The sequence below is a fragment of the Falco rusticolus genome, chromosome 1, assembly GCF_015220075.1.
Source record: "Falco rusticolus isolate bFalRus1 chromosome 1, bFalRus1.pri, whole genome shotgun sequence".
Classification (NCBI taxonomy): Eukaryota; Metazoa; Chordata; class Aves; order Falconiformes; family Falconidae; genus Falco; species Falco rusticolus.
Window position 1 is genome coordinate 44322524 of NC_051187.1, and position 25796 is coordinate 44348319.

General features: G+C 37.3%; 1 protein-coding gene across 3 annotated transcripts in view; it reads left to right on the forward strand.

Moving 5' to 3' along the window:
* SPOCK3 (SPARC (osteonectin), cwcv and kazal like domains proteoglycan 3) overlaps positions 1 to 25796 on the forward strand; it is a 212383-nt gene that overhangs the window by 64032 nt on the left and 122555 nt on the right. The window contains exons 3-4 of one of the 3 annotated variants that reach the window (XM_037377278.1): positions 19440 to 19448; positions 19548 to 19593. In XM_037377278.1, the coding sequence (XP_037233175.1) occupies positions 19440 to 19448; positions 19548 to 19593 (55 nt within the window). Of the gene's footprint in view, positions 1 to 19439; positions 19449 to 19547; positions 19594 to 25796 lie in introns of those variants that run through there. The other 2 variants (XM_037377287.1, XM_037377295.1) reach the window with 2 other exon arrangements.

Here is a 25796-nt window from a genome sequence, read left to right on the forward strand (position 1 = left end):
CGGCCACCTTGCCCTCCTACTGAGAATTCAAAGGACCCCAGGATCGGAGGTGATGGACTTGATAATGTAAATGATTGAAATAAATAGGCTTTAGGGAGATCTTAATGCTGACTCCAATTATTGACATTAGATACAGGCTTTAGCCCATTTTTCAGCCCATTTAGGGCATTCCTTCCCCTTGATGTGTTTAATCTTCAGGAGCAGTAGCCATTATTCAACGTTTGTTGTTAATCCTTGTTTCATGACTCACTACATGGGATCTATTCCTCCCTGGTCTGGCCTGTTTCTGTTAACACTTCTGCTTCTCAGAGAAAAAAATATGTTTCAGCCCCAAAGGAAACAGTTGTTCAGTGACCACTCAGAATTTAGTCCTGTGCTAATGAAATACATGTGACTGAGTGGCTCAGTTTTGGAAGAGAAAAAGTGTGTATGTCATTTTTTCACCTTCATGCGCAGAGTACAAGATCTGCTAGCTCACTTGAGCCTCACAGCCCCAGATAAGTCTTGGTCATTTCTGGTGGGTTTTGTCCCATTCACTAGTGAGGCATGATGAGCTTATGTAAGCACGAACGCACAAAACGTTTTTGAGAGTTAAAACAGCAAAGCTGACACTTTACTGCCTGCAAAGCTCTTTTATTTTTTTTTTAAAAATAGTTGAATTATTGCCAAGTGTTACTTTTTTTGTAATTTCATTGTTCAGGTGCTGCATATTTTTTTTTGTCTGTCAAATTTCCTCAGTCAGGCTAAGGCAGACAAAAAACTCGAAACAGCCCTCAAGGCAGTACTTTGAGACACAGAGCCAAGGTCTTCTGGTATTTGAGAAATACCTAATATAATGGTATATGGCCTTGGTTTGGGTGCTGCAGCAGTAAAATAAATTTCAGTTTCTAAAGACTAGAACATTTCAGTTCATCTTTTAAATTTTTCTCTGTGCCCCTGTTTCTATCGGACTGTAGCGCTCAACCTTGAAAACTGTTGACAAGGTGCAGTTGACTAGCGATTCCAGGTGTGCAATTCCAGCAAAACTAGCTTTGATTTCCCTTAAGTCTGGACTCTTAGTAATTGATTAGAGCCAAGGAGATAGGCTTTTTCATTCTGTTCTATGGTTGTCAGTATGTTCAGTATGTTTATCTGATGACTTTTTCCTTTTTTTTGGAGGATGCTGTATCTTTTTTCATGTACAGAACGAGACTGAAGACTGTTTGGTCTAGACTGTTTCTCATTCTGGGAATGCTTTATTTCATATAATCCATAGATTAACCCAACAGGAAACACAGATTACGTTGCATCAAGGAAAACATGTTGCTCCTTATGAATAGATACTGACAAAACGGTTTTGAGGAACCTTTTAAATTTTCATTAGTATTTTTTACAAGGTAGGGATGATAGCATGTTTCATCTTGTATGACAGGTAATACAATTCAATTGAAAAATGTTCCTGTTTCAGTATTTTTATTTTGTCTAAATCTGAAATACAAGCTAAAGTTTTAGTACGTATATAATCATTCTTGCTTTGTTGTTAAACACTACACTGTAGTAGTTTTGTTGGAAATTAAGACATCACTTCTAAAACATACCATCAAACTTTTATGTGCCGTAGTTTGATGTACATGAAAATACAGTTAAGGAGTACTAGAAATAGAAAAAAAGTTAGAGGTAAAAATAATAATACTCATCTATGAATAGATCAGGGGTTATGAGATGACGGTAAATAGCCTGTTTTGAAAAAAGTCTGTACCAACGGAGCTATATATAATTAGGTCTGAGCTGGGGAAAATACATATGTACCACCAATATATAATTAAATGCCTATATTTAATATATAAAAATATGTAAGCATCTATCTTACATGTACATAGAATAGATATACAAACACACACACGTACATATAAGACCAACAAAGAGAAAAGTACATTTCCCATCCCATTATTTCATGTGTTATCTGCTGTTGACTTCTGTTTTTTTGCCAGACTGGTAGAGCAAAAGATTTTAGTAAGATACGGGATGGCTGTAGAAGGGAGTCACAGAGATACTGGAAACTGGGTTAAGCCTTTTGAAGCACATCCCAAAGAAACTTGCAGGATCTTTTTCCAGTTACAGCATTTGTGGCTAAATAATGGCTTACGTTGAAAAATGCTTTGTGTGCCAGCAGCATAAAAGGTAGTTCTTAACATCTTTGCTTGGTGTTGTGGTGAAGTTTTGAATGCTTCCTTATATTAGTAATATTTCCCATTTTAAAGTATCTAATGGTTTTATGTGTACTAATAATATTTTCAGTCTATGCTTTGTTATTTTGTCTGTAGCCAGTTGTTAGGAAACTTTGCATGTCTACCTGTGTTTCTACGAGAGACTGACCAAAGGTAGATGCAGTAACCTACTCAGGTCATTCATCCAGACTTGTAATGTATTTTGTACACTTTACTACTAGATTCATAAATTCCTCAACTTAGTGGCAGGCTACGTAAATTCATGAGCTAAAAACTGCTGCGTTATAAGTATATGTAAGTATTATATAAGTAAACGAGCCTTTTCCTTAGAGGGCAAAGGTAACAATAATATCCTAAGTGAACATTATTAAAACGAGTTTCCTTCTGCATTTTGAATCACATCTATTTATTTAGTCCTCTCAGTGTTCATACCTTTCATTTTATGAAAAAGCATTTGTGGACAGTGTAGGAAATGTTCATTTTCTGGAAAACTGTAAAGCTGCACATATGTGACTGCATTGTTTTCATGTTACGTAGTCAGATTTGTGACTTGTGATTTCTAAGCTCTGTTAAAAGGGGAAGAAACAATATAAAAGATGATGATAAAACTTAGTTTGTCCTTAAGTATGGGAGCTTATTTCATGTAGGACTTGGACATGGCTTACAGTCTAAGTATGTACTTATCCAGATAAATTAATACTATGGAGTTACCTTTTGCATGCATGTATCAACTTCTGGAATATTGAAAAGGTATTCACTCATTATGGCACTTGAGTAAGGATGTGACCTCTGCCCTAGCATCTAAGGACATGCAGTGCTCTGCAGACAGGGCTGCACAGTTTCACCTCGGGTTTCATAGATGCCAAACAGGATGCGGGAAACACTAGCCTTTGCCTGGAAAATTCTGTGAAAAGGTGTAAAAACATTGTAAACAAGAAAATGTCAAACAATACTTACTTGGTGGGGGGTTTTTTTTGTGTTTTTTTTGTTGTTGGTTTTTTTTTTTTTTTTTTTTTTGTGGTGGGTGTTTTTTCGGTTGTTTCCCCTCCCCCCCACCCCCCACTCCCTCAATGGAAGCACTGGGACCTGAGCAAGTATGGTGGTAAAAGTTAAAAAATATAACGAGTTGGATCAGTTATCTCATTATCTGCTAGAGTTATTGGGTAATTTCTTACTAGTTATTTGCCAGAAGACAAAAATGCTTTTCCTAAAAGCTTGGAGAAGGTATTTGACATTTAAACAAGGTATACCAGAGTCACGGCCTGTAGGAGATACCTAAGGTAACATTTCTCAGTAACTGGAATGGGATAATTTAAGGATTATAAAGGTAATGCAAGGTATGTTAACCCAGTACATCAGTGAACAAAATTTATTGTCAGATAATTGATGATCTTGCTAAAATGAGTTTAGTTATCTCGCTAAAATTCACAGTACACTTGAACATACTGCCTTTTTTGTCTTTGTCTTTTCAAGTTCATTAAAAACCTACCTTCCTAAGCTTTTATCTAGGAAATGCCATGAGCGTTTAATTATGTTCCCTTGTACGTCTTACAAACTTACTCTTGCCTGACAGCATCAGTAAAACATGTTAATGGTGTGTGTCAGAAGATCAGCATTTCTTTGTTCATTATTGTATTTCACCATTTTTATACATTCAAACAACGGCAATAAAAATACAGTGTGTCTTAAAAATGTCCATGCTGTTTTTCATAGGCTATTGTAGTGACTGCTTTTTCTAGATTTCTTTATTTTTGTTTAACTCGCCATTATATATTAATGAGGTCTGTTGATTCGCATGGTATTTTTAAGTTTCTGTATTACTGAGCATATCTGTAAGTTCCATAATTGCAATAGGGCCACTAGGAGCAAAAGGGCATAAAAATGCATTGAATGTGATGCTCTTTACTGATAAAAATAGGTCATAACTTGAGAAATCTTGAATCCTATCTTGAATCAGAGTAGTCCGCTTATATTGTGAATAGCTTTAGCAAGCATAGCGTCTAGTAGGTTGTAGTTGTATAATGATTGAATTTTTGAACAAATTGATATATATGCATATAGATTTGTTTCATACTATTTTAACAATACACATTTTTGTTTTCACTCTCTGTGGATCTACTCAGTTTGAAATATTCCCCCTCCCCCATCTGGTACAAGCTACATAGGCTTGACTATAATAAATATATAGAAAAATAACCACCCAGTGTTAATATTCAAAAAGAATATTGAATGAATATCTCTATCACTGGTTTAATTACAGATTCTGAAGTGCAGCTTACATCTTCGAAGATTCTAAGTTCAGGTATTTGTTGATTATTTAAATGGAAGCCTTCAGCTTGTTTAAAAGAGAAATTTTTCTCACAAAAAAAATTACAAAATAAAAAATTCTACAGATGATATAAAAATAGGTCCTAATTCTTTCAGCAAAACTTTGGACGACTACTTAAAATCTATGCAGCACTCTTTTTAAGCTGAGACCAGTAATTTTAACTGCTTCCTTTTATTATGCTGCAAATATATTGTCCTTAGTAGACCTGGGGTTTTCCTTCTATTCTGTTTTCCGTTGCCACATCTGTTCTTATTTGCTTTGTAATGTTAATTATACTGTAATGCCTCTCATAATTTTTTTTATTCCTGTATTTCTTCCATTTTGGACTGTTTTCACACTAGGGTGTTCCGTGTCTCCATGGCAATGAGAGGTAGACCAGAACATTGTTCTGAACCTTGGCATAAAAGAGTACTTGTCAGGAGAAACAGCAAAATCCTGTCCATGTTACTGGCATGATGTGGCAGGCCTCATGATTATCTTTGTAAAGATTTTTTTCCCCGACTGAAAAATAAACAAAAACAATGGAAGGAAAAGTATAGTATCTGTTTTGTAACTGATTTCAGATTTTTCTCTTTGGCGTGCTAGAAATACAAAAACTTTCAGCTTCCTGAAAGAAAGCTGACAAGAAGCACTTTTCTTTCCTCTTGCTGTTCTCAGATATGTTTCAAAAATTGTTTTCTAGAAATTAAGTATGGGCCAAGGCCTTTGCAAATACCTTTCTTAGGCAGTAAGTAGACCCTTAAAAGCTAGACTGTTTCTGTCTTTGTGCCCTGTATGTCCTTCATGTCTTTCAGGTCTTCTATCCTGAACCCAATACAATAATTTTCATAGCTGTATTAGACCAGGAAATAAAAAATAGGGGGGGTGGTGGTGTGTGGAGAGGAGGGGGAAGAAAAAGGCAGACAAGTTACATGAGCTTCTGTCATTTGTGTAACAGTACAACATTTGAAGCAGAAGGACATTTTTCTTCAAATTTTTATTCATCACATTTGGTCCTAGTAGGCTGCTAAGCCAGTATACTATACACCATTTATTTATTTTTTTTAGCCGGAAGTGCTTCAAGTACCATCAAAATTGGTACCTCCAGTGACTGTTCTGATTATTACTGGTGATTTATCTCACATTCTTTTGGTTTACTCTTCACTCAACAAGAGCACAGCATCAGGAATTGTGAGACTAAAAAGATGATAGGTGTCTTCAGGTTGTTGTAAGGGAAGAATGAGCATTCCTCACTCAGTCTTAAATGAGGAAACGAAGCGATGGTGATCTTCTTTGCAAGGCCCGCATATTATGGAGTACAATGGCAATGTAGGTCAGCCATGGTTTTACTGCTGTGGGAAGGGGCTTCCTTCTACTGAAAGATACATCACTTGCTGTGTCCCACTGTGGAGACTGTCATGAAAGAGACTTAGCAATGGCAAATTCTGTCTGGTCTCTGAATTTTCTTTTTATGGTTCTGCATGTCTGTCAAAGTGACCCTATATTTCTGGAGTTCCCTTATATCTAGGATTTTTAGTGCTATGTCTGTGCCCTCTGCCCTTCTCACATCCCCACCCCTTGCCTGTTTTGGGTTATTGTTAGTAGACTTGCTAGTAGTTTGAAAAAAGACTGTTCCCTAAGCTGTATATTGTTGCTACAGTAGATTTAATTAATACAGTAAGTTGAATAAACTGCTGAAGTTGGTATTTTTCTGTATCCGATACTGTTCTAGAGGGTTCTTGTAATGAAGTGTGTCAGAGCAAATAAAAGGTTTGACTCCCTTGACAGTGCCACCCTGCTGCCTTACAGCGCAAGGTAAAAGTGTCATTATCTGGTGCAATACAGCAAAAAAACCCTCTTTGACTTTGCTTCTAAATATGTTATGGAATATGCTAAAAACCACTAAATGGTTTTTTCTTGATCAGCGTGTTGCTTCCCGTTACACAGAATTTGAATCGCACTTTTTCCCCCCCCCCCCTCCGGAAAACTGTAAGTTTTCCCTTTTTAAAATACTGAAAAGTGTTTTTGTTATGTTTCTTACTCTTGTTTTAGTGTCTTCAGTTTTGGAATTAGTATATGTGCTAATCAGTAAATGCATCTATTTCCCAATTTTAAATTATGAATTTTATATAATGTAGTCTGCAGATACCTTAATGAAAGAACGTAACTACCATATGGTCTTGCTTTTAAAAGTTTGGAAGTGCCAAAACTAAAGCTGCCTAGGTTTAGTTTGTCGTGCATGCTCTATAATAATTAATGACAGTCTTTAATGAATGTTCATGCATTGTTTATACATAAGGCCCCTGTACCATTCACTGCATATAATAGAATGAAACACTTTCCATTATTTTGTTCTGTCCAGCTTGTTCAGTTTGTGACCCTAGTTTTTGATCTTGTGTCTCTCAGACCATTCTGAACACAATGACAATTTCCTCTGGAATTTTTAAAATGATCTCCAGAACACAAAATGCTTTAAAAAATACTCATGTTCAGAATAAGAAGAAAGGTAAAGAAAATGAGATGCCATTCTCCTCTTTAGTAGCGGGAGACCTGAGATAAAGATTGTAAGTGTATGCTCTTTAGAGTCATAACCTTTGATCTGAGCATTTAGCAGCCTATCCAGCATTTTTATAACTTGACATACTCAAAGGATGGCCTCCATTACCTCTGTAGAACTGGAGCACTGGATATAACCCTCGATCTAATTGGATTCTGGGGTTGATTTTAATGATATTAATCAGTCATGCATTTGTATGTAAATTTTTCTATTTTTTTTTTTTAAAAAGCAGACTGAGAAAATTCTAGGAATTTGTATTTAATGTAGTGTTGACATTATTAGTTTTACTGAACTTGTACTTCTTGGTCATTTGAAAGCTGAGATGTGATTAAAACCAAACTTGTAATGATATTTTTGATGTTTATAATTTTTTTTTAATTTCAAAATGGAATTTAAGGTAGACATTTTAAACTTTCTTTGTCAAGAAATATATTAAACAGCTTCTTTTATTTCAATTTCTTTTAAAAAATCAAAATTTCATGTGGCTCTTAGTGTTTTAGAGAGAAATTCTAATCAGAGAAAGCTCTGTATGAATAGTAGAAGTCCCGTTGGAATTTTGGGTGCTAGGTATGCATAATGTTCCATACAAAGAAGTTTCAGTAGTACACAATGACCTTGAAATAATAAGGGGAAGCTGCCGATCAAGTTAAGCAAGGCATTTTTTTCAGTAAAAAGAACCTGTATGTGTAACAGTCTAAATTAATCAAACTTGGTATATTTCTAGAAAATGTCTGTTTTGGAAAATAGCAATTTGCTAACAAAAACCTAAACAAGAAAAAAGTCCATGGAAATTCTTAGCCAGCTTTATGCTGACCCCTGCAGTTTAGGTTGTAGAGGTTGCCATTCTCTGTTTGGAAGATGTGGGTGAAATAGTTTGACAGTGCTTTTCTTCAGTATGAATTGAGTAATTGAGACCTAGAAATTTAGGATTGCTTTTCAGACTGTAAAGGTTTGCTTTGCAGGTTGTGTGTTTGCTTATGGTTTTTTTGCAGTCCTGTTTCCTCTACAGCTTAATTATTTCTTTAAATTTCCTCAGACCTCTTCCTGTACCAGTTCTATCTTTACTGTTTGTGATTTCTTATCCTTCCTTTGCTTGCCTAGGCTTAACACCAGTCTTATGCAGTCAGTTTGTGAAACACTTCCAAATTCTTTATTTATTTTTTCAGCTGATTTCCACTTTCTTCTTATAGCATGTCATTCCAGTTCACTGCTGAAAAAATCAGTTGCTAATGATGACTTCCTTCTCCTTATTTTCCTTCATGTGGCAGTTCCACCCTTCTGTCTCCTTGCTTACATCTTTTCTCCTGCCCAGTTATTGGTCCCATTCTACCCATTAGTCTCTTAATGACTGTGTTGCCAGAGCTTGGTTACCAGAAACTAATTTATGACTACTCTGCTTGCTTACCTTATTCCAAATGCCACTTCTTGTTTGGCTTGCTCCAAGCTTCTCACCTGATCTACTTACTGCTTTTGTCCCCAGTCATCAGTTACTTCTATTTTGTTTTTCCTAGCATCCCAGTGTTATAAACTATCATATACACAGGCCAGTTCAGCTATCCAAGCAGGAAAAATAGGTGAATGAAGAAAATAATACATTGCAAAAGGACATTAGAAAAAAATTGTTCCTTTTCTTTAAATATTTGGAGTTAAGAATATTGACATACTGTAAATAGTCAATGACTCAGATAAATTCTAGTTGGAAGGTACCCCTGAGGGACCTATAATCTAGCCTTCCACAATCTAGAGTTGGGATTGTTGCAACACTGGATTGATCAGGTCAGCCGTGGATTTTTTTACAGTCAAATCTTGAAATCCCCCAAGAACAAAAATGCCACGATCTTGATGAACAGCTTGTTGTGCTGCTGCACTACACTCCTAGTAAATAAATTTTCCCTCTTATGCAGCCTGAACTTCTCAAGCTGCAATGTGTGTGACCTTTGCACCTTGAGCCAATCATTTGGCACTGCTGACAAGAGATGGTAATTGCTCTTCAAATGGTTGCAGGCAGCCAGCCATTAGGCTTCTCATTTTGAGACTAAATAAATCCAGCGTTCTCAAGTTCTCCTGCTGTCCACTATACCTCCCAGGCCATTTTCAACAGTCAGTTGTTTTGCAGCCTGTACCACACATTCCTTCCTAGTTATTCTTTCCTAGATTCAGAACTTTTGAATTCTTATTGAAACTCATTTTTCAGCTGGACAAACCCTCAAGTTAGTGTTCTCTCTGGATTAAGCCTTTGCTGTTCATTGTCATCTGCTTCAGCTAGTTCAGTTGTTTATGGCATGCTTTGTGTTACCATCCAGGTTGTTACTGAAGATGTTAAACAAGATGATCCCTAGAATTGACTCTGGGGTGCTTTGGCCATTAGTGGGACACCGGCTGGATGCAAAGCTTTTGACCACCAATGTAATCAAATTTCAACCCACTTAACTGTCCAGCCATTACTTCCTCAGCTTCCAATTGAATGCCCTATGGGACACTATTATGAAAAGCCTTAGTAAAGTGAAGGTTTGCTACACCTACCATTCTCCCCTTGTTGACAAAGCTTTTTTCGTTATAGGAGGCATTGTGGCTGGTCAAGCACTGTAAATCCTTGGTGGGTCTGCACTGAGTATTCTTATCTGTCATGTGCATGGTAAAGGACTCAAAGAGGACATTTTTCCATTGATCATACAGGAACTGAGGTGAGGCTGCCTGGCCTGTAGTTCCCTCCATCTACTTTTTTACATTTTATTAGCTTTTTTACTAGTTCCCTGATACGGTCTACCATTTTTCATAGATATAAACCATAGTGTCACGATTGTATCGGCCATCTCTTTCAACACGCTTGGGTAAATTTTGCCCAGTCCCATAGATGTGATCCAATCTCTCTGTATAGTCTACTACTGTTCTGCCATGGTTGGTTGTCCTTCTCCACTGTGCCATTGTATGCAAAGGTCAGGGAGTAAGTTTTGCCCTTGTTGCCGACGGCTTGTGCATTAGTGAAGTCACCTGAGGAAATTGGGTAATGACCCTTATGAGCAAGCATGTGAAAGTCCCAGAGATGGCCACCTACCTCATATGTCATCTGTTTTTGACTCCTCTCACCTGTTAAGACCACAGATTTTATAGTCTAACAGTCTAGGCTATAATTTCTGTAGGCTAAGAAACCTGTTTTAAGGCCATCCTCACAAGTTGAATCTTGACAGCATAATAGGAGGAGCGTGGCCAAAACTTATTGTGTGTGTTTGCAGTGAAAAGATGGTTCATTGTTGTGTTTTGTGTTCTTTTTTTTTTTTGTTATTCACAGTGAGAAATTAATTAGGGATTAGATTAGAAGCTTAAAGTGTTCATGCTTTGATACTAATTCCTTCCTTTTCAAAACATTTTCCAGCATTTTCTCAGTGTTTCTGAATATAAGCTTTAGTGAGCATTTGGTATTTCTTGGCAAATTGTTTCAATACTGTGCTATTCAACCCTGCTGTTAGTAATGCTGCTGGTACCAAATAGACAGCCTCCACAGAAATCTTAGTGAATGAGATCTGTGAAACACGGAGAGAGAGGGCTGAAAAGTGGTGGCTCTTAGCCCAACCTCATCAATGGTGCTAGAAGCTTGAGGCAAAGAAAGGGAGTGGGATAAACATTGATGTGGGGAGTTGAGTGCCAGAATTGTTGGAAGCAGCTATTGATTCTAATTGTTCTTTGCCAGCCCTGTGAATATAGGCCTCAGGGGTGGCATGGTCCAGGAGTCTGGAACAGCAGAGGAGGCTGGCATCAGCCTCCCTGGAGACTTGCATTGAACAGCAAACTAGCATCCTTCCACCTGACACTCCAGCATCCCACTCAGGCAGGCTAGGTGTCAAACAAGTAGGGAAGGAGTTTGCAAGGCTAAGTCTAGCTACAGGTGTTTAGGTTCTTCACTACCAGAGAAGCAATGCTGGTATGTCTGTGGTGGTTCATTATTCTGGAGTTCTTCTTGTATTGATTCTTTGACTTCCTAAACTGATCTTTAAGTTTATCTAATTCCCAGAAGTACTGGATGTGAAGTTGCACTGCCTTTATCTGTGTCTGACATATTTCATGCACTGAACTACTTCTGCTCGTTTTGGCTAAACTAATTATATTTCTAATGGGAAAATTAATCTGGGGAAAAGGAGTCAAATCTGGCTGTATTCACCTTTCTATGTGAGCTTGTGCAAATCTTCTAGACTTTGTTTTTTCTTATTTCTCAAGTCCAAGTAATAAATCTGGCTTTTTTTTTTTTTTAATTAAACCTTTTTTTTCACTAAAGAAGGGTTTTTCCTCTGTGCTGCTTTGGAGTGTTAGAAAAGAATCCTTAAAGGTGGCTTCGTGGGAAGCATAAGAGGTATCTCAGCTGATGAGGCCAGGTGGATCATGTTTAAAAGAGTAGAGAGCCAAAAAATTGTCTAGGTAAGCAGTCCCTGCCCTCTTTGAGCTAGTTCTGCTCCTAGTTCTACTGCAGGTTCTTAGTTCCATCCATCATGTAAGGTATGTGCATATTGTCCTACAGATGAAGCAACCTATTGAATGCATCTGGGACAATTAGTAAAAAAATGTGTGCAGGAGCACATGGTCCATCCAGGCTTCTTTCCCTCACAGATGTTCTGAGACACATAAAATGCTGTGATAGTAATTACGGTGTTGGGGAGTGTGGTAGCTATCTTATTGCTTTGAATGCACTATCCTGCAGTTAACTGGCTAAACTAATGCTCCACATGTATAGGACAGAGTGCTCATGTGGCTTATAATAGATCAGATGTTTGGGCAGACACCGGATCTTTCATCAGAGATGAAAATAGCTGATAAGCAGATAGGTATCCACATGCTGCTGAAGAACATGTCTGTATTCTGGATGAGGATTCTAGCAGTATCAAATTTCAGGTTGAATTTCCCAGTACACAAGCATGATGCATTTTCATGGTGTAACTTAGACTTCCCCAACTATGGTTTATGTTTTGGGGTAGTACTCTTGTTAGATGTGGTTGGAGTATCTCAGTTATTTTGTGTGTGCTGCCTGTGGCCCTCGTTTGTTTGTGGAAACTGCAGTGTTTAGGAGTGGTAGATTTCCCATATGATGGAAATGTTGACGGTGTCTCTTCTTTTTATTGCTGTAACACTTCTCCAGGTAACCAGCAATTTAAAGGCTCTACAGGGTAATGGCAATCTTGCTGACATTAGGCTGAAGGTTCTGGAGCAAGATCTAAGTGGGGAAAAAAAATCTGCCCACTGTTGGTGCTAACTTTCTTTTTCCAGCACTGGAAGGAGGTTGGGACAGAAGTATCAGCTGAGAAGCCTACTACAGCTCTTTCAGAGAGACTTAGAATGTAAATACATTTAAGGGTCACTAGGAAGGTTTGGTGCAGATGAGTCAAACCCTCTGCTATTTGAGACATGCAAAGATGTGAAGGGGAGATACCTCATGGGCTTGTCTGGTGCAGAAGTGAGCTTGAAGCAAGTGGAGGGCTATGGTGTGGAATTGTTGGCTCGATTCAGTTGATTTGTTGAGGTGGAGTCTGAAAATAACATAGCTATCAAACAGCAAAGACCGAGCCTAAAAGAAGTAAGGAGATTCCAGATCAGATGAGAAGCAGATGTATGTACTTGACATGAATATACAAGAAATGGAATAGAAAACCCATTAAGAAGTCCTTGCAGTTATAAACAAGAGAATAGTTTCATGGTTAATAGCAGCAAGGAAAAAATCTAAATCTAATACCGTAGGTTTTTAGTTTTATCAGGAAGCATGTGCAGCCTGAAAGGCTTATGTTTCTGAGATTCATAGAATCATAGAATAGAATTATAGAATCATTTAGGTTAGGAAAGATCTTTAAGATCATGAAGTCCAACTATTAACCTAGGACTGCCAAGTCCTCCACTAAACTGAAGCACTGCATATATGCATTTTTTTAAACACTTCCAGGGATGGTGACTCCACTACCTCACTGGGCAGCCTGCTACAGTGTATGACAGCCCTTTCAGTTGAAAACATTTTTCCTAATATCCAATATAAACCTTCCCTGGCACAACTTGAGGCCATTTCCTCCTGTCCTGTCACTTGCTGTCTGGAAGAAGAGACCTACAACCCCCTCTCGGGCAGCTGTAGGCAGCAATGAGGCCCCCCCAAGCCTCCTTTTCTCCAGGCTGAACACCCCGGTTCCCTCAGCCACCCCTGACAAGACTTGTGCTCCAGACGCCTCACCAGCCTCGCTGCCCGTCCCTGGACACGCTCCAGCACCTCCCTGTCCCTCTTGCAGCGAGGGGCCCAAACCTGAACTCGGTACCTGAGGTGCGGCCTCACCAGTGCCGAGCGCAGGGGGACGGTCACTGCCCTTGCCCCGCTGGCCACACCGTTTCAGCCACCAGCCAGGACGCTGCCGGCCTTCCTGGCCACCTGGGCACCCTGCTGGCTCCTGCCCAGCCGGCTGCCAGCCAGCACCCCCAGGCCCTTTCCCCCCAGGCCCTGCCCAGCCGCTCTCCCCCAGCCTGGAGCGCTGCGGGGGGTTGCTGTGACCCAAGGGCAGGGCCCGGCACTGAGCCTGGTGGAACCTCGTACAGTGGCCTCGGCCCATCGGTGCAGCCTGCCCAGACCCTCTGCAGAGCCTCCTGCCCTCAGGCCGACCAACACTCCCGCCCAGCTGGGGGCCATCTGCAAACTGGCTGAGGGTGCGCTCCATCCCCTCAGCCAGGCCCTCCATAAAGACACTGAACGGGCCCCAGCACGGAGCCCTGGGGACACCGCGTGTGACCAGCCACCAGCTGGGTGTAACCCCACTCACCACCACTCTGGGCTCAGCCATCCAGCCAGCTTTTTACCCAGCACAGAGCCCACCTGCCCCAGTCGTGAGCAGCCAGTTTCTCCAGGACAATGCTGTGGGAAATGGTGTAAAAGGTTTTACTTAGTCCAGGTGGACAATACCCACAGCCTTTCCATTCATCCACTAGGTGGGTCATCTTCTAGAAGGAGACCAGGTTCATCCAGCAGGACCTGCCTTTCATCAGCCCAGGCTGGCTGGGCCCGACCCCCCAGCTGTGCTGCACGTGCTGTGTGATGGCGCTCGGGGTGACCTGCTCCATCACCTTCCCTGGCACCGAGGTCAGGCTGACAGCCCTGGAGTTCCACAGATCCTCCTTCTTGCCCTTTTTGTAGATGGGGGTCACACTGGCTAACTTCCAGTCTTCTGGGACCTCCCCAGTTTGCCAGAGCTGTTGATAAATGATGGAGAGTGGCTTGGAGAGTTCCTCTATCAGCTCCCTCAATGCCCTCGGGTGGATCCCATCTGGCCCCATAGATTTGTGTGTGTCCAAGCAGAGCAGCAGGTCACTAACCATTTCCTCCTGCACTGTAGGGACTTCATTCTGCTCCTCATACCTGTCTTCCAGCTCAGGGGGCTGAGTACCCTCAAGGAACAACTGGTCTTGCTATTAAAGACTGAGGTAAAGAAAGCATTAAGTACCTCAGCTTTTTCCTCATCCTTTGTGGCAATGTTCTCCGTGCATCCAATAAAGGATGCAGATTATCCTTGGCCCTCCTTTTGCTTCTAATATATTCGTAAAAACATTTTTTGTTATCTTCTACAGCAGTGGCCAGCCTGAGTTCTAGCTGAGCTTTCACCTCTCTAATCTCCATCCTTGCATGCATAACCTCACAAAATCCTTATAGACCTTATGAGATGCCTTGTCAAAATATGATTTCAAGTCCATCTGCAGAGTGGAATATGAAGCTCCTCTTTGATAAAAACAAACTTATCCCTCTGTGTAGGAATAGGGAGGCCAGTAGTAAAATGTATTTTTTAAATTTTGATAAACTGTATAAGATTTGCAATTTTGTATGGGCAGAATTTAGTTTGGTGGTCAATATAGTTCAGGGAACCTTGTCTCTTTCCTGCCTTGGTGACTGTTAGAAGTATTGTTTCTTGCAAGGGCAGTATATATGAAGCAGTATCTCACGTTGAACAACTTTTCCCTGAGTTGGTACTTTGTAAGTGGCACAATTAATATTTCTGTTATACAGCCTTTGCTTTAGTAGTGAAGTTATACTTGGGTGAAGTATAAAAATAATTATGAATTCAGGAAACTGCTTCCATTTAAGTGCATTCTCTGACGTAAATCAACTTTGATTCTAATATGTTGGCTTTTATTGTGTAGCCCATAATACATGAAACAAGGGCTGGATTTGCTTTATTCATTTTTTTTTAAGGTGTACCTTGGTCTGAAAATACTTGTTTGGAAACTGTGTTTCTTGCTGTAGGACGCCTGATGTTCTCTGAGTCAAGCTCATTATATCTACCATGTACCATTCTGTTCTTTAGCAACATAAATTTCTGTTGGATAATAATTCAAGTGATGTCAGCGGTATGTGGCAGCGTCTTCAGAAACAGTTGGAGAGGAACTATCAATGAAATGCTGTAACAAATGCTGTACACAAGTAAAGAAAATTAATAGGTTCATATTTTGGTATCTGTATTGAAAGCTGAAAACTTTTGTTGCATAGCTACATTGTCAGATACGATTTTTTCCAGTTAGTCTTTTTCTTTTACTGTACTTAAATGTGTATTTCTTAAAACTCATATAAGACCTGCTTTTTTAAGAATGAAGGTAGAAGAACATAGCAGAATATAGAAGTCTGAAAAGAACCAATGAAAGTGTTCAAGGCAAAATACTTCCCCCACCTTGTTTTGAAAAGCTTTTCTGATTAAGCTGCTTGTGGTTATTTTGAATCCTTTCTTAAGGCTGTTAGATTTTCACAGTACATACGTGATATTTTTTTAAGGTAATCCATTTTCAGGAAAAAATATTTATTAGTCTCAAAGTGCTTATGTAATTGTAGTAAGTGTAACTTCAGTTCTTAGAAATACTTCATCACTATGAATGACCCTTACTGACCATAATGCTTAAACACGCATAATTTTAAGGCATGGATATTAAACTCCATGATACATAGGTATTAGAAGTGTTTTATGTGTCTTTCAGAGAAAAACTTGAAAGAGTTACTGACATTTCACGTAGTTTCAAGTAGAGCAGTAAGGATGTTTCTATTTAAAATGCCTGGATACCTTTAGCTAGAAAGTGTTTGAAAAATGGTATGGTTACCGTAAAAAAAATTGTGACTTTATTCTCTATGCTTTTGCAACCTGCCCTTTAATATGCTCAGGACTAAAGCAGTGAAGCCTCTGAAGAAAATCAGAAGTCATAGTTCTGTCCTGAGGCATTACCTTTTGCATTTATAGATTGTTAAAGGATAATTTGGCTAGAGATGCTGTGATGCAGCTCAGCCTTCACTGTAAACCCTGTATTTGTTCATTCTGGTTTTAATTTTAAATTAAAATCATGAAAAACGAGGCTTTGCAATTTATTGAATCATCTTGATGATATTCTGAAGAACATTACAGTAATCAAACTCTTATTGACTGAAGATCAGGAAAGGTCTGAATGTAACAGGAAGCCAGGTCCTTATACATATGATAAGTTAGATAGCTTTAGAAATACTTGTAAAATTGTAGAACTGCAATTTGTTGAAGCAATTTCCTTACTTAATCTGAGAACCAATTAACTATTTTATTTTGGTTTTACAGGCACTTAAAGGTTTTGTTTACAATATCCAGTAACGGACTTTAAGTAACAAGTGAATGAGAAATTAAATTTTCAGGAAAATCAGTATAGATATATATGGTATATTGGGTACATGTATTTTGGATTTAAGACGGAAAGTTCCATGCAAACTATAATCCATTTAAACCATAGTGCAATTCGAAAAAAACAAAACTGCTTTCTCAGCCTAAAAAGAAAATGGAGGAGTGGGCATGATGGGGAGAAGAATACAGAACAAAGTAGTTGTTACTGTGTTGTGTATAGATGCGTAGTGCTGATTCATCTTGAATGCTCCGAGCAATTCTTGTCATACCCTATCTAAGAAGTAGACTTGGAGAAGATTCAGAGAAGGGTAACAAGAAAGGTATGGAGTGGCTTTGTAGACAGAAGTCAGTCAACTAAGACTCTTCTAGAAATGCCTGAGGGATGTTATATTTGGGATCTGTGAAGTTGTCAGCAGTATGGCCATGAACAAGAATTGATGTATCTTCTGGTTGGTTTAAGGCCAAATTGGGAACATTGTAATTTATACAAACCCTACTTCTACTTTCTTCTTTACATAATGCAAGGTGCTTTGCCTTAGAAGGGATTTTTGTCTAGCAGGATGACTACTCTTCTAGTCATTAGCCTTATGTTCTAGTTACTCTAACTTTTCTTCATTAGCCTTATGTTCTAGTTATTCTAACTTTTCTTCATTTTAATAATAAATTGCTGTGATTTAATCCCAGCTGGCAACTAAGTACCATGCAGCTGCTTGCTTACCCATAACACTGGGGTGGGGGTGGTATGGGGAAGAGAACTGGGAAAAAAGGTAAAACTTATGGGTTGCAGTAAGAACCCATATATATAAGTATAATAATTGAAATACAAGAAAATAAAAGTAAGAATTGTAATGGAATGGAGAGACAGGGGGAGGGGAATAAAACCCAAAAGAAAAAAAAAATTATTGCAAAATACAGTTGCTTACGACCTGCTGACTGATGCCCAGGCCCTCCCCAGGCAGTGATCGGCTGGCCCTGGTGAAACCCCCCCAGTTTATACACTGAGCACGACGGTCTGTGGCACGGAACGTGACTTTGGCTGGTCCGGGTCAGCTGTCCCGGCTCTGCTCCCTCCCGGCTTCTCATGTCCCTCCTCACTGGCAGGGCACGGGAAAGGGAAAAGCCCTTGATACAGAGTAAGCCCTGCTCAGCAGCAATGGGAACATCAGTGTGTTATCAACATTGTTCTCATGCTAAATCCAAAACAAAGCACTGTACCAGCTACTAAGAAGAAAATTAGTTCTATCCTGGACAAAGCCAGGACATAAATATATTTTGTGAATAGGTTTATGGTGGGTAAACATTACTGATTTAGTAGGAATAGAAAGAGAATCTACTACTTTCATGTTTTTTCATGAATTGAAAGTTTTGCCAGTGTGGTTTGATTCATGGAACAGTGTTGCATTAAAGCTGGCTCAGACCTGAACATCATGGCAGGAATAACATCTCCATAGTTACAATTAGGAGGGATATAATTGGAAAAGACTATAATAATTTCTGCTTGTCTCTTGAATGATTTATAAAAAAAAATATTTTATATGCCTTTCAGTATTTAATTTCAAAAAATAGTAATTAGAGGGAAATAACATAAACTGATTCATAGATTGTTAATCTGAGCAGCATTGGAGGAAAGGAATACATAAGTATTGGTACAGAACTATGGTTCTGTTCTGCACTTTCTGATTCTGCTGATTTCGTTCTTCCTTGTTCAAAGCACACATTCCCATAACGATTTTACAAATAAAACATTATCAGTGAAATGCAGTTTAGGCTGTAACCATTTTTTTTTCCCTTTTTTTTTTTCCCTTTGCAGTAAAACTGTTGAAGTATTAAAACCCAGAGTGTACCCTTTCCTTTAAAGATGTGCATTTTGAAGTTGTACTTATGTGAATTTGGCAACTGTGCAGGACTCATATTTTCCCAGTAGTTCAGTTTTTATAAATTTAAGTTTCTTTATGGTGGTCTTGGTCATCTTTTAGCAAGTGCTACGGAACTGCTTTATGCTGCAAGTCTGCAGTTTGTGAACCTTAATTTATGCAGACGTTAAATTGTTGGGTACAGTCTTTTAATGTTTTGTTCTAGAGAAGACAAGTTAAGTAACACATAATAAATATTTCTAGTATTTTTTCTGCTCCATCTATTATCTGAGGTGTGCAGATAAATTTATTTAATCTCAGCTATGAGTTTGTAATTTATTGTCAAATTTCTTAAAATCTTGAAAGCAATTTATTTGGTTTTCCTTCTTGCAATTGCAGCATAATACAGCTGATGACATAATTGGGGTATTTTATGTTTAGGAAGACGATTTGTAGAAAATAGAGCTAATTAGACTTATTTAATGACAGTTCTTAAGTGGTGCAGTTGAAAACTACATAGCTTAATATGTACTTTTCTAAAATGCATGTATCATTCTTTAAAATGTAGTTATGTTTCATTGATGGTGACTTTGGAGCTTTGAATGGAAAATGTAATTTTAAGTTTTACAGTATGTTAGAACTTAAAGTACAGGAAAAATACTGTAACATTTTAAAAGCAATTTTAGAAACATTACCTATGTAAGTAATGTGAAAAGTACTTTTACTATTCTAAATGCTAGTAAGTAACACTGAATAACATTTTTACTAAATGAGTACAAATGGCCTCTGAATTATGCAGTTTTATTCTATATAAAGTGATTTGTCCCATTATGATGACTGTAATCTTTTTCTTATTTGTTTTTTACTGCTTGCCTTTTCTAGGAAGTAGAGGTTGGTATACATCTTCTGTCTTTCATGATTCTGTGAGTTTTTCATGTGTACATTGATTCCTTATATTTTACTAAATGTAGGTTGTTTCTCCCTCTCCAGGATGATTATTTTCGTACATGGAGTCCAAGTAAACCATTTGATCAAGGTAAGATTCTGCTACTAGTTATTTGTATGGGTAAAATTTAAGTATTTTAATTATTCCTGCTCTAGAGAACCTACAGAATTCATTGAATTTGTATCATTTTCTCCCTCTTTGAATAAGTCATTTAAAGAGGGCCACAAATTCAGCCTAATCATAATTTTATATCTGTGATTTTTGCAAACTTTTATTGATCAGAGGCAGAGATGGGAGCAATAGGAACCTCCAAAGTAGCTTGAAGTTTCCGCTCATACAAACAAGTTCATGGGGTTTGGGAGGTTTTGTTTTATTTATATATTTAAGTGAAGCTTAAGCAATGTTGTGTTTTCAGTAGGACATTTGAAAAAACCTGCCAGGCGTGCAATTTGATATTTGTCTTTTGCAGTTAAAAAACCCTGTCATTAAAACGTTGAAAGTCTCTTTATATCTGGCTGATAAAAGATCTAGAAAAACAGTTTTGGAAGTCTGTCATGTTCAAGTGATCTGTCTTGAGGCAAAATATAGATGGAGCTTTGAGAATGCTGAAGTACAACTATTTCAGCCTTAGAATAATTTAGGCAAATGCAGCAAATTTTCATATTAAACATTCCCTCCCCAGGCACTGGAACTTAATATTTACTGTCAATATAATCCACTTCATGCATGTTGTTTCAAAGTGTGTGACTACTATTATCAAGCTACTAAGAATCTTGACAGAAGAATTTTTTTTTTAATTGCTACAAGATGCACTTCAGAGGCTTCGTCTTTTCTGATAATACCAATGGTACAAATGCAATGAAGAAACAGTGTAGGGGCCTGTGCACAAGAGACCAAGATAAAAATATGTTGCAAAAATAATGTTTAAAGAATTTTCTCCATAGTGGATACAGACTTTTAAGGGAAATTTATAATTAATTGTAGTTTATTGTCACCACATCTCTTAGAGATGAATTTTCCACCATGTTCTATGTCTTTGTCACTTTAATTCATGATTTAATTTAATTCAGGTAGTAAGCCTGTTAAAGGAAATGCCTTAGTTTCTTAAATGAAGGCACCTGGCTTTTTTTTTTCTCTCCCAAAAAATGGAAGAGAGTTAGGAGGAGGGGAAAAAGTCACATTTATGTTATCACTACTCTGTGAATTGTGGTGATTTTCCTCTGGTTTGGTGAAAATTTGTAAATGTTGATTTAGATCCATGGCAGCCTGAGTGTTTTACAACCTGCCAGTTTCTCAGACCATGATTCTCTCCTCATTATATGCTAGTACAATATGAAAAAGCACTTGACTTTACAAAAGGTTACTTTCTTTTGGTGAAGTATGTTATCTAAGAAACAGGCTTATCACTTCACTAGAAAATACCTTTAGTCCATTCATTTTCTTCTTTGTTTTTCGATAGAGGGGCAGGGTCTGCACATATGTTTTTAGTATGAGAACTGAAATAGGTAATGCTTTAACGATTTATTGGTGGCAAAATCTTTTATGAGAAGACATTGAATTGAACATGCTGTAAACTTTGGTCGTGGGTGGTTTTTCTTTTCTTCTTATCACATACTTGATAGATTTTGGGTTTTTTTGTTTGGGGTTTTTTTCCCGATTTTTTTTCCACCAGATTCACACTTTTACATGCTCTAGCTTGTTGCATTACTCTGAATTCTCTGGGGATCCTGATGCTAACGTTTGTAGAATAATTTTCTGAATTTGCAAACCACCAAACTATGAAAACATGTTAAAGTTATCTATCCTACATTGTTTGCAAAATCATTGTGTATTGGGTAGTGAATATTTTAAAAGCATGCCTACAGTGTTCAACTTTCTATTTTCGTAACCTTGTTTACTGAGAATTAACGTTGAAAAGTGAAATGTATTTGCTGATTAGTTTTATCTACATTTTACTGTGTCATTTATAACTGAAAAACAAATAATGCTAGTTGAAAACACTTTTAAATAATAAAAGGTACCTGAATTTCTATTTTTAAAAAATGTTCCCAGTGTCTTAATTTGTTAGTATGCTATTTAAAGAATATCAGGTACTTTTACCTGCCAGTGCACTGCTTTTCTTTTTTCCTGCAATAACTGCTACAGTCTTTGTATTGAATTTAGCAATGTTATTTAATTGAGCAGTATGTCAAAAATTTACAGCTTCCCAAGAATTAGATGCTTTCTGGACTCTGACTGACATGCAGTATTCTTTATCAGAAACTTGTATGCTGTTACTTCTTTGAAAGTCTGTAAATGACATTACTGACTAGGTCTGGGAGATAAGCTAAAAGATAGGTTTCCCAGTCAGTATCTTGGTCTCCATATTGGCAGTATTGGCTTCCTTTTACTTTTGGGTATAATGGGAAATGATTTTTTGAAACATAGCAAAATATTCCTGAGAATAAAATAGTACTATGGAAGAACAATATAGTTGTTCATACATTCAGGCCTCTCTCATCAGAATGGAAAGGTGATCATGGGTGATGCTTTGTGGGAAGACCATTCATACTCTGAAGTGTGGCAGCCTTGTAAATGACAGCTCCTTAGGAGTGAATGTGATGTTTGTGATTTACTGAAATCAGGTCTTTTATGATTTCCTGTGTTTGCCAATAACAGACATACGGCAGTGACAATGTCTGCACTCCCCCCCCCCCCCCCTTTTATTATTTAATGGGATAGGAAAAAAGTGAGAGTTGGTAGAATATAAAAGCTTAAGTTTCAGGTGTAGATTTTGATAGTCTCAGCAAGTGTTTTTCCAAAGCTGTGCCATAAGTAAGTGCTGCATCAGTGCCATTCCACTCCAGTTGCGTACCGCTTCACTACTAAGTTTAAAACAAGGTTTAGATATTAATTAGCTTTTTACTCTCAGTAACCATATGTGTAGGCTGATGTATTTTTCATCTCTTTTTTTTTTTTTTTCTTCTTTAACTAAAGTGAACTATTCAAAACAATAAATAGGGGCATCATGAATTGCTGACTGTGGAGCCCTGTGATTTGTTGGGGCTTGTTGCAAGCCAAGCTGGCTGTGTTAGGGAATGTTTACGAGGGTTTCCCCTTCAATCTTCTGTTACTGCCATTCTGGTTTATGCAGCAGCTACTCTCTCAAGTGAGAGCATTCCATTAAAAACATTCTCCCAAATGAAAATGCGAAACTCCTAAGTGAAGTACAGATTTTTAAAATATAGAGATAAACTTGCAGTAAGGGACTAAGATTGCTCAATAAAGATGGTGTTTAGACAGGAGCAGTAACAACTTCCCATGTCTGTTGTGGCAATGTTTGTAATAACACTGCTGAAAGGACAGGCAGATAAGTTCTTTGAAGACGTAAATAAATAATATCCTTAACTTACCTCTATCTGTGTTACATTTCATTTTATTGGTTTTATCAATATTTGGCTTCTCAGAAACTTACCTATAAATCTGTGAAAGTATGGAATAAGCAAAGAATCTTCTTGGCATTAAAAGATTCGAAGTCCAAGTATACTAGACAGATTATTTTTTTCTGTTTATTATGAAAACAATGGATTATAGGAATCACCAGTGCTTTTACAGATATTTTTTTTCCTTTGCTGATTTAAATTACAGCAACTTTACGTGGTGAATTTATAAATAGATATTTATTTGGAAGCTTTAAAATCTATATATGAACAAAATATGAAGACCTTTAAACTGCATAAACCCCAGCTAACTACATGAAATAGAAGTGGTGGTGGAAAATTTAGCTTTATGCCTGTGTTTTCAAATTGTTACTTGCCATTTAAAAAAAAAACAACCAAACCTCAATCTCTATTACACCCCTTTGTCTTTTAGGCTGTGGTATAGGTATGTGGTACACATGTAACTCCTTGTTGATACCACTAGTAGTCAGGCAAATATATTCTCATTATTTAAGTTTATTATTTTGCGTGTCCATATTCTGCTCAAAATCAGTAATATATGGGGACATTTTTCAAATTATTTTCAGCCAACACCCATATTTATTTGCAGGTAGTATTTTTGAGGAACCAGTGCTTGCCATGTAGGCATATCTTTGAGGTCTACACATAGTTACTATTTTTGAAAGATTTATATGAGTTTTAAAGCCTTTTCTAAGATTGTCATAGATTTACTGTTTATGGATAATATATTTTTCAAAATGCATCTATAATCTGAATCCGAATCTTAATGCTGGTATTTCATAATATTTGAAAAGTCAGTGGTCCAGCAAATCAATAGTCTTGCGTATGATAATAAAATGAATGTCTTAATAGTGTCTTAAATTCACTCTTCTATACTTTGATGAATTTTGAAAGGCATTCTTATGGTGATATGATAAAGTATGTCAAAATTGCTCAGATACATCTGTGTAATTCCACTGGTATATTAGTAAGAGTGGTTGTATGGACTTACAAGTCCAAACATTCCAGGAGGTTAACCCTTACCATAAAAAAGTATGCTGATACTTACTTCTGGGCTGCAGAGTCTAAGTTACTTTAAAAGATGGAAAAACACTATGATTTCCAAAAGATGGAAAAATACTATGGTTTCCATTGCAATCTGCCAACGCCATTCCTTAAAGCAACATCTGACATTTGTCCAAAGAGTGCTTGTTGCCATGGAAATTGTTTGCTTATATGCATCTAAGATAGGAAAACATATTTAAATAAATGTTTTGACTGTATATGATACCTAGATATACATACACATATAAATGTTCATGTAGTTCCATAAATATCACAATGGAAGTTCTTAATGAACAATCACGTGGGGCAGATGTTGGAATAAATGTGAATGTTCTGTTGTAATTAGTTACTGCTAAAAGGCAGGTTTTGATCTTACAGTAGTTTTAGAAACAACCTGTTTTGTGTCTTGGACTGTTCCAAGTTGAATATTTTAGTAGCTTTAGTGTATGTTTTATCATTGTTTCCTCAAATTATATAAAAAAACCCCAACCAAACAAAAAAAAAGCAAAAAACCCAACTTACACTTTTTCTTCACATACCACTTTCACATCAGATAAAAATATACAGGATACTTTTGGTACATTTTATCTTTAGATTAAGATGATAGCAGAGCTTGGAGTGTGTAGCTATTAAATAAAATTGCATACACAAAAACACTGGTGTAATTTTTTAAAGCGGAAAGGATGTTTTCCTTTGCTCAATAGAAATACCTTGGAGGAACAGTGGAGTATTTTCATGTAATGGAAAAAATATGAAATGACATTTCCATGGAGGGTGAACACCCTGAAGGTATAGTTGGGTTTGTAGATATATTTTTAACATTTCTTGTAGACCATTCCACTGGACTGTTTTTCGCTTTTATAGCATTGGGTTATATTAGATGTCTGTTTACGGTACAAATATTGTAGATACCATTTTACAGCAGAAATAGATTTTTGAAACAATTTCAAACACATTTTAATTGAGTCTGTCTTTTACCTTTTTATGTTTCATCTACCTAGTTCTGTAATAATCTGGGTAAATAAGGATATGCAAATACATGCAAACACATCTCTATAATTTGTGAATATATTTCTGTACTGTGAACTGAAACCATTTAGAGGCATATTCAATAAAATCATTTGATTCACTCATTTGCAAGCCCTGGGAAGTCATAAAGGAATTTTAATGAAGATCCATTAGTTGAAGACTGTTAAAACAGTCATGTAGACTTAACTTTGCCACATTTGATAATGTATGCTCATGATCTCGTTTTTATAGCAAAACTATTGATGTTTTTAAACTAGAAATATATATCCATCACTTTCAAGATAAATTGCAGTACTGTGCAATTAAAATGTATCACTTTAAACATAGTTTAGTCTTGATAGTAAATAAGCACAAAATATTTTTAACAGCTCGGCAGTTCTGTTCCTTTTGAAATGCATAGTGTCCTACAAAGGCACCATGCCTTTATCTGAGCCAACATTTTAATCTGGTGAACAGTTTAACCAGCTTCAGGTCTTTAGGTATGTTTAGGGATTCTGTTCCCCAAGAAAATTCACTACATCTTGTGTGAAACAGATTCCCACTGTTTTTAGTTTCAGCCTTGCCTGAAAAGATCTTTCGTAGATTTCTGAGGAACACTTTAATGGTGCCTTTTCTTCATTATCTGGTGCTGTGCTTTAGTGGCTATTTTATTATTTCTCTTTCATAATATTTTCTGCTGTGGTAACACCATGAAAGTCCCTTGTCCTTTACAGTTCACAGTCCTGGCTCCTAACTCAGGTTCACTGGGTAGTACATATCTGCTTTTCTAGTTGTGGATCT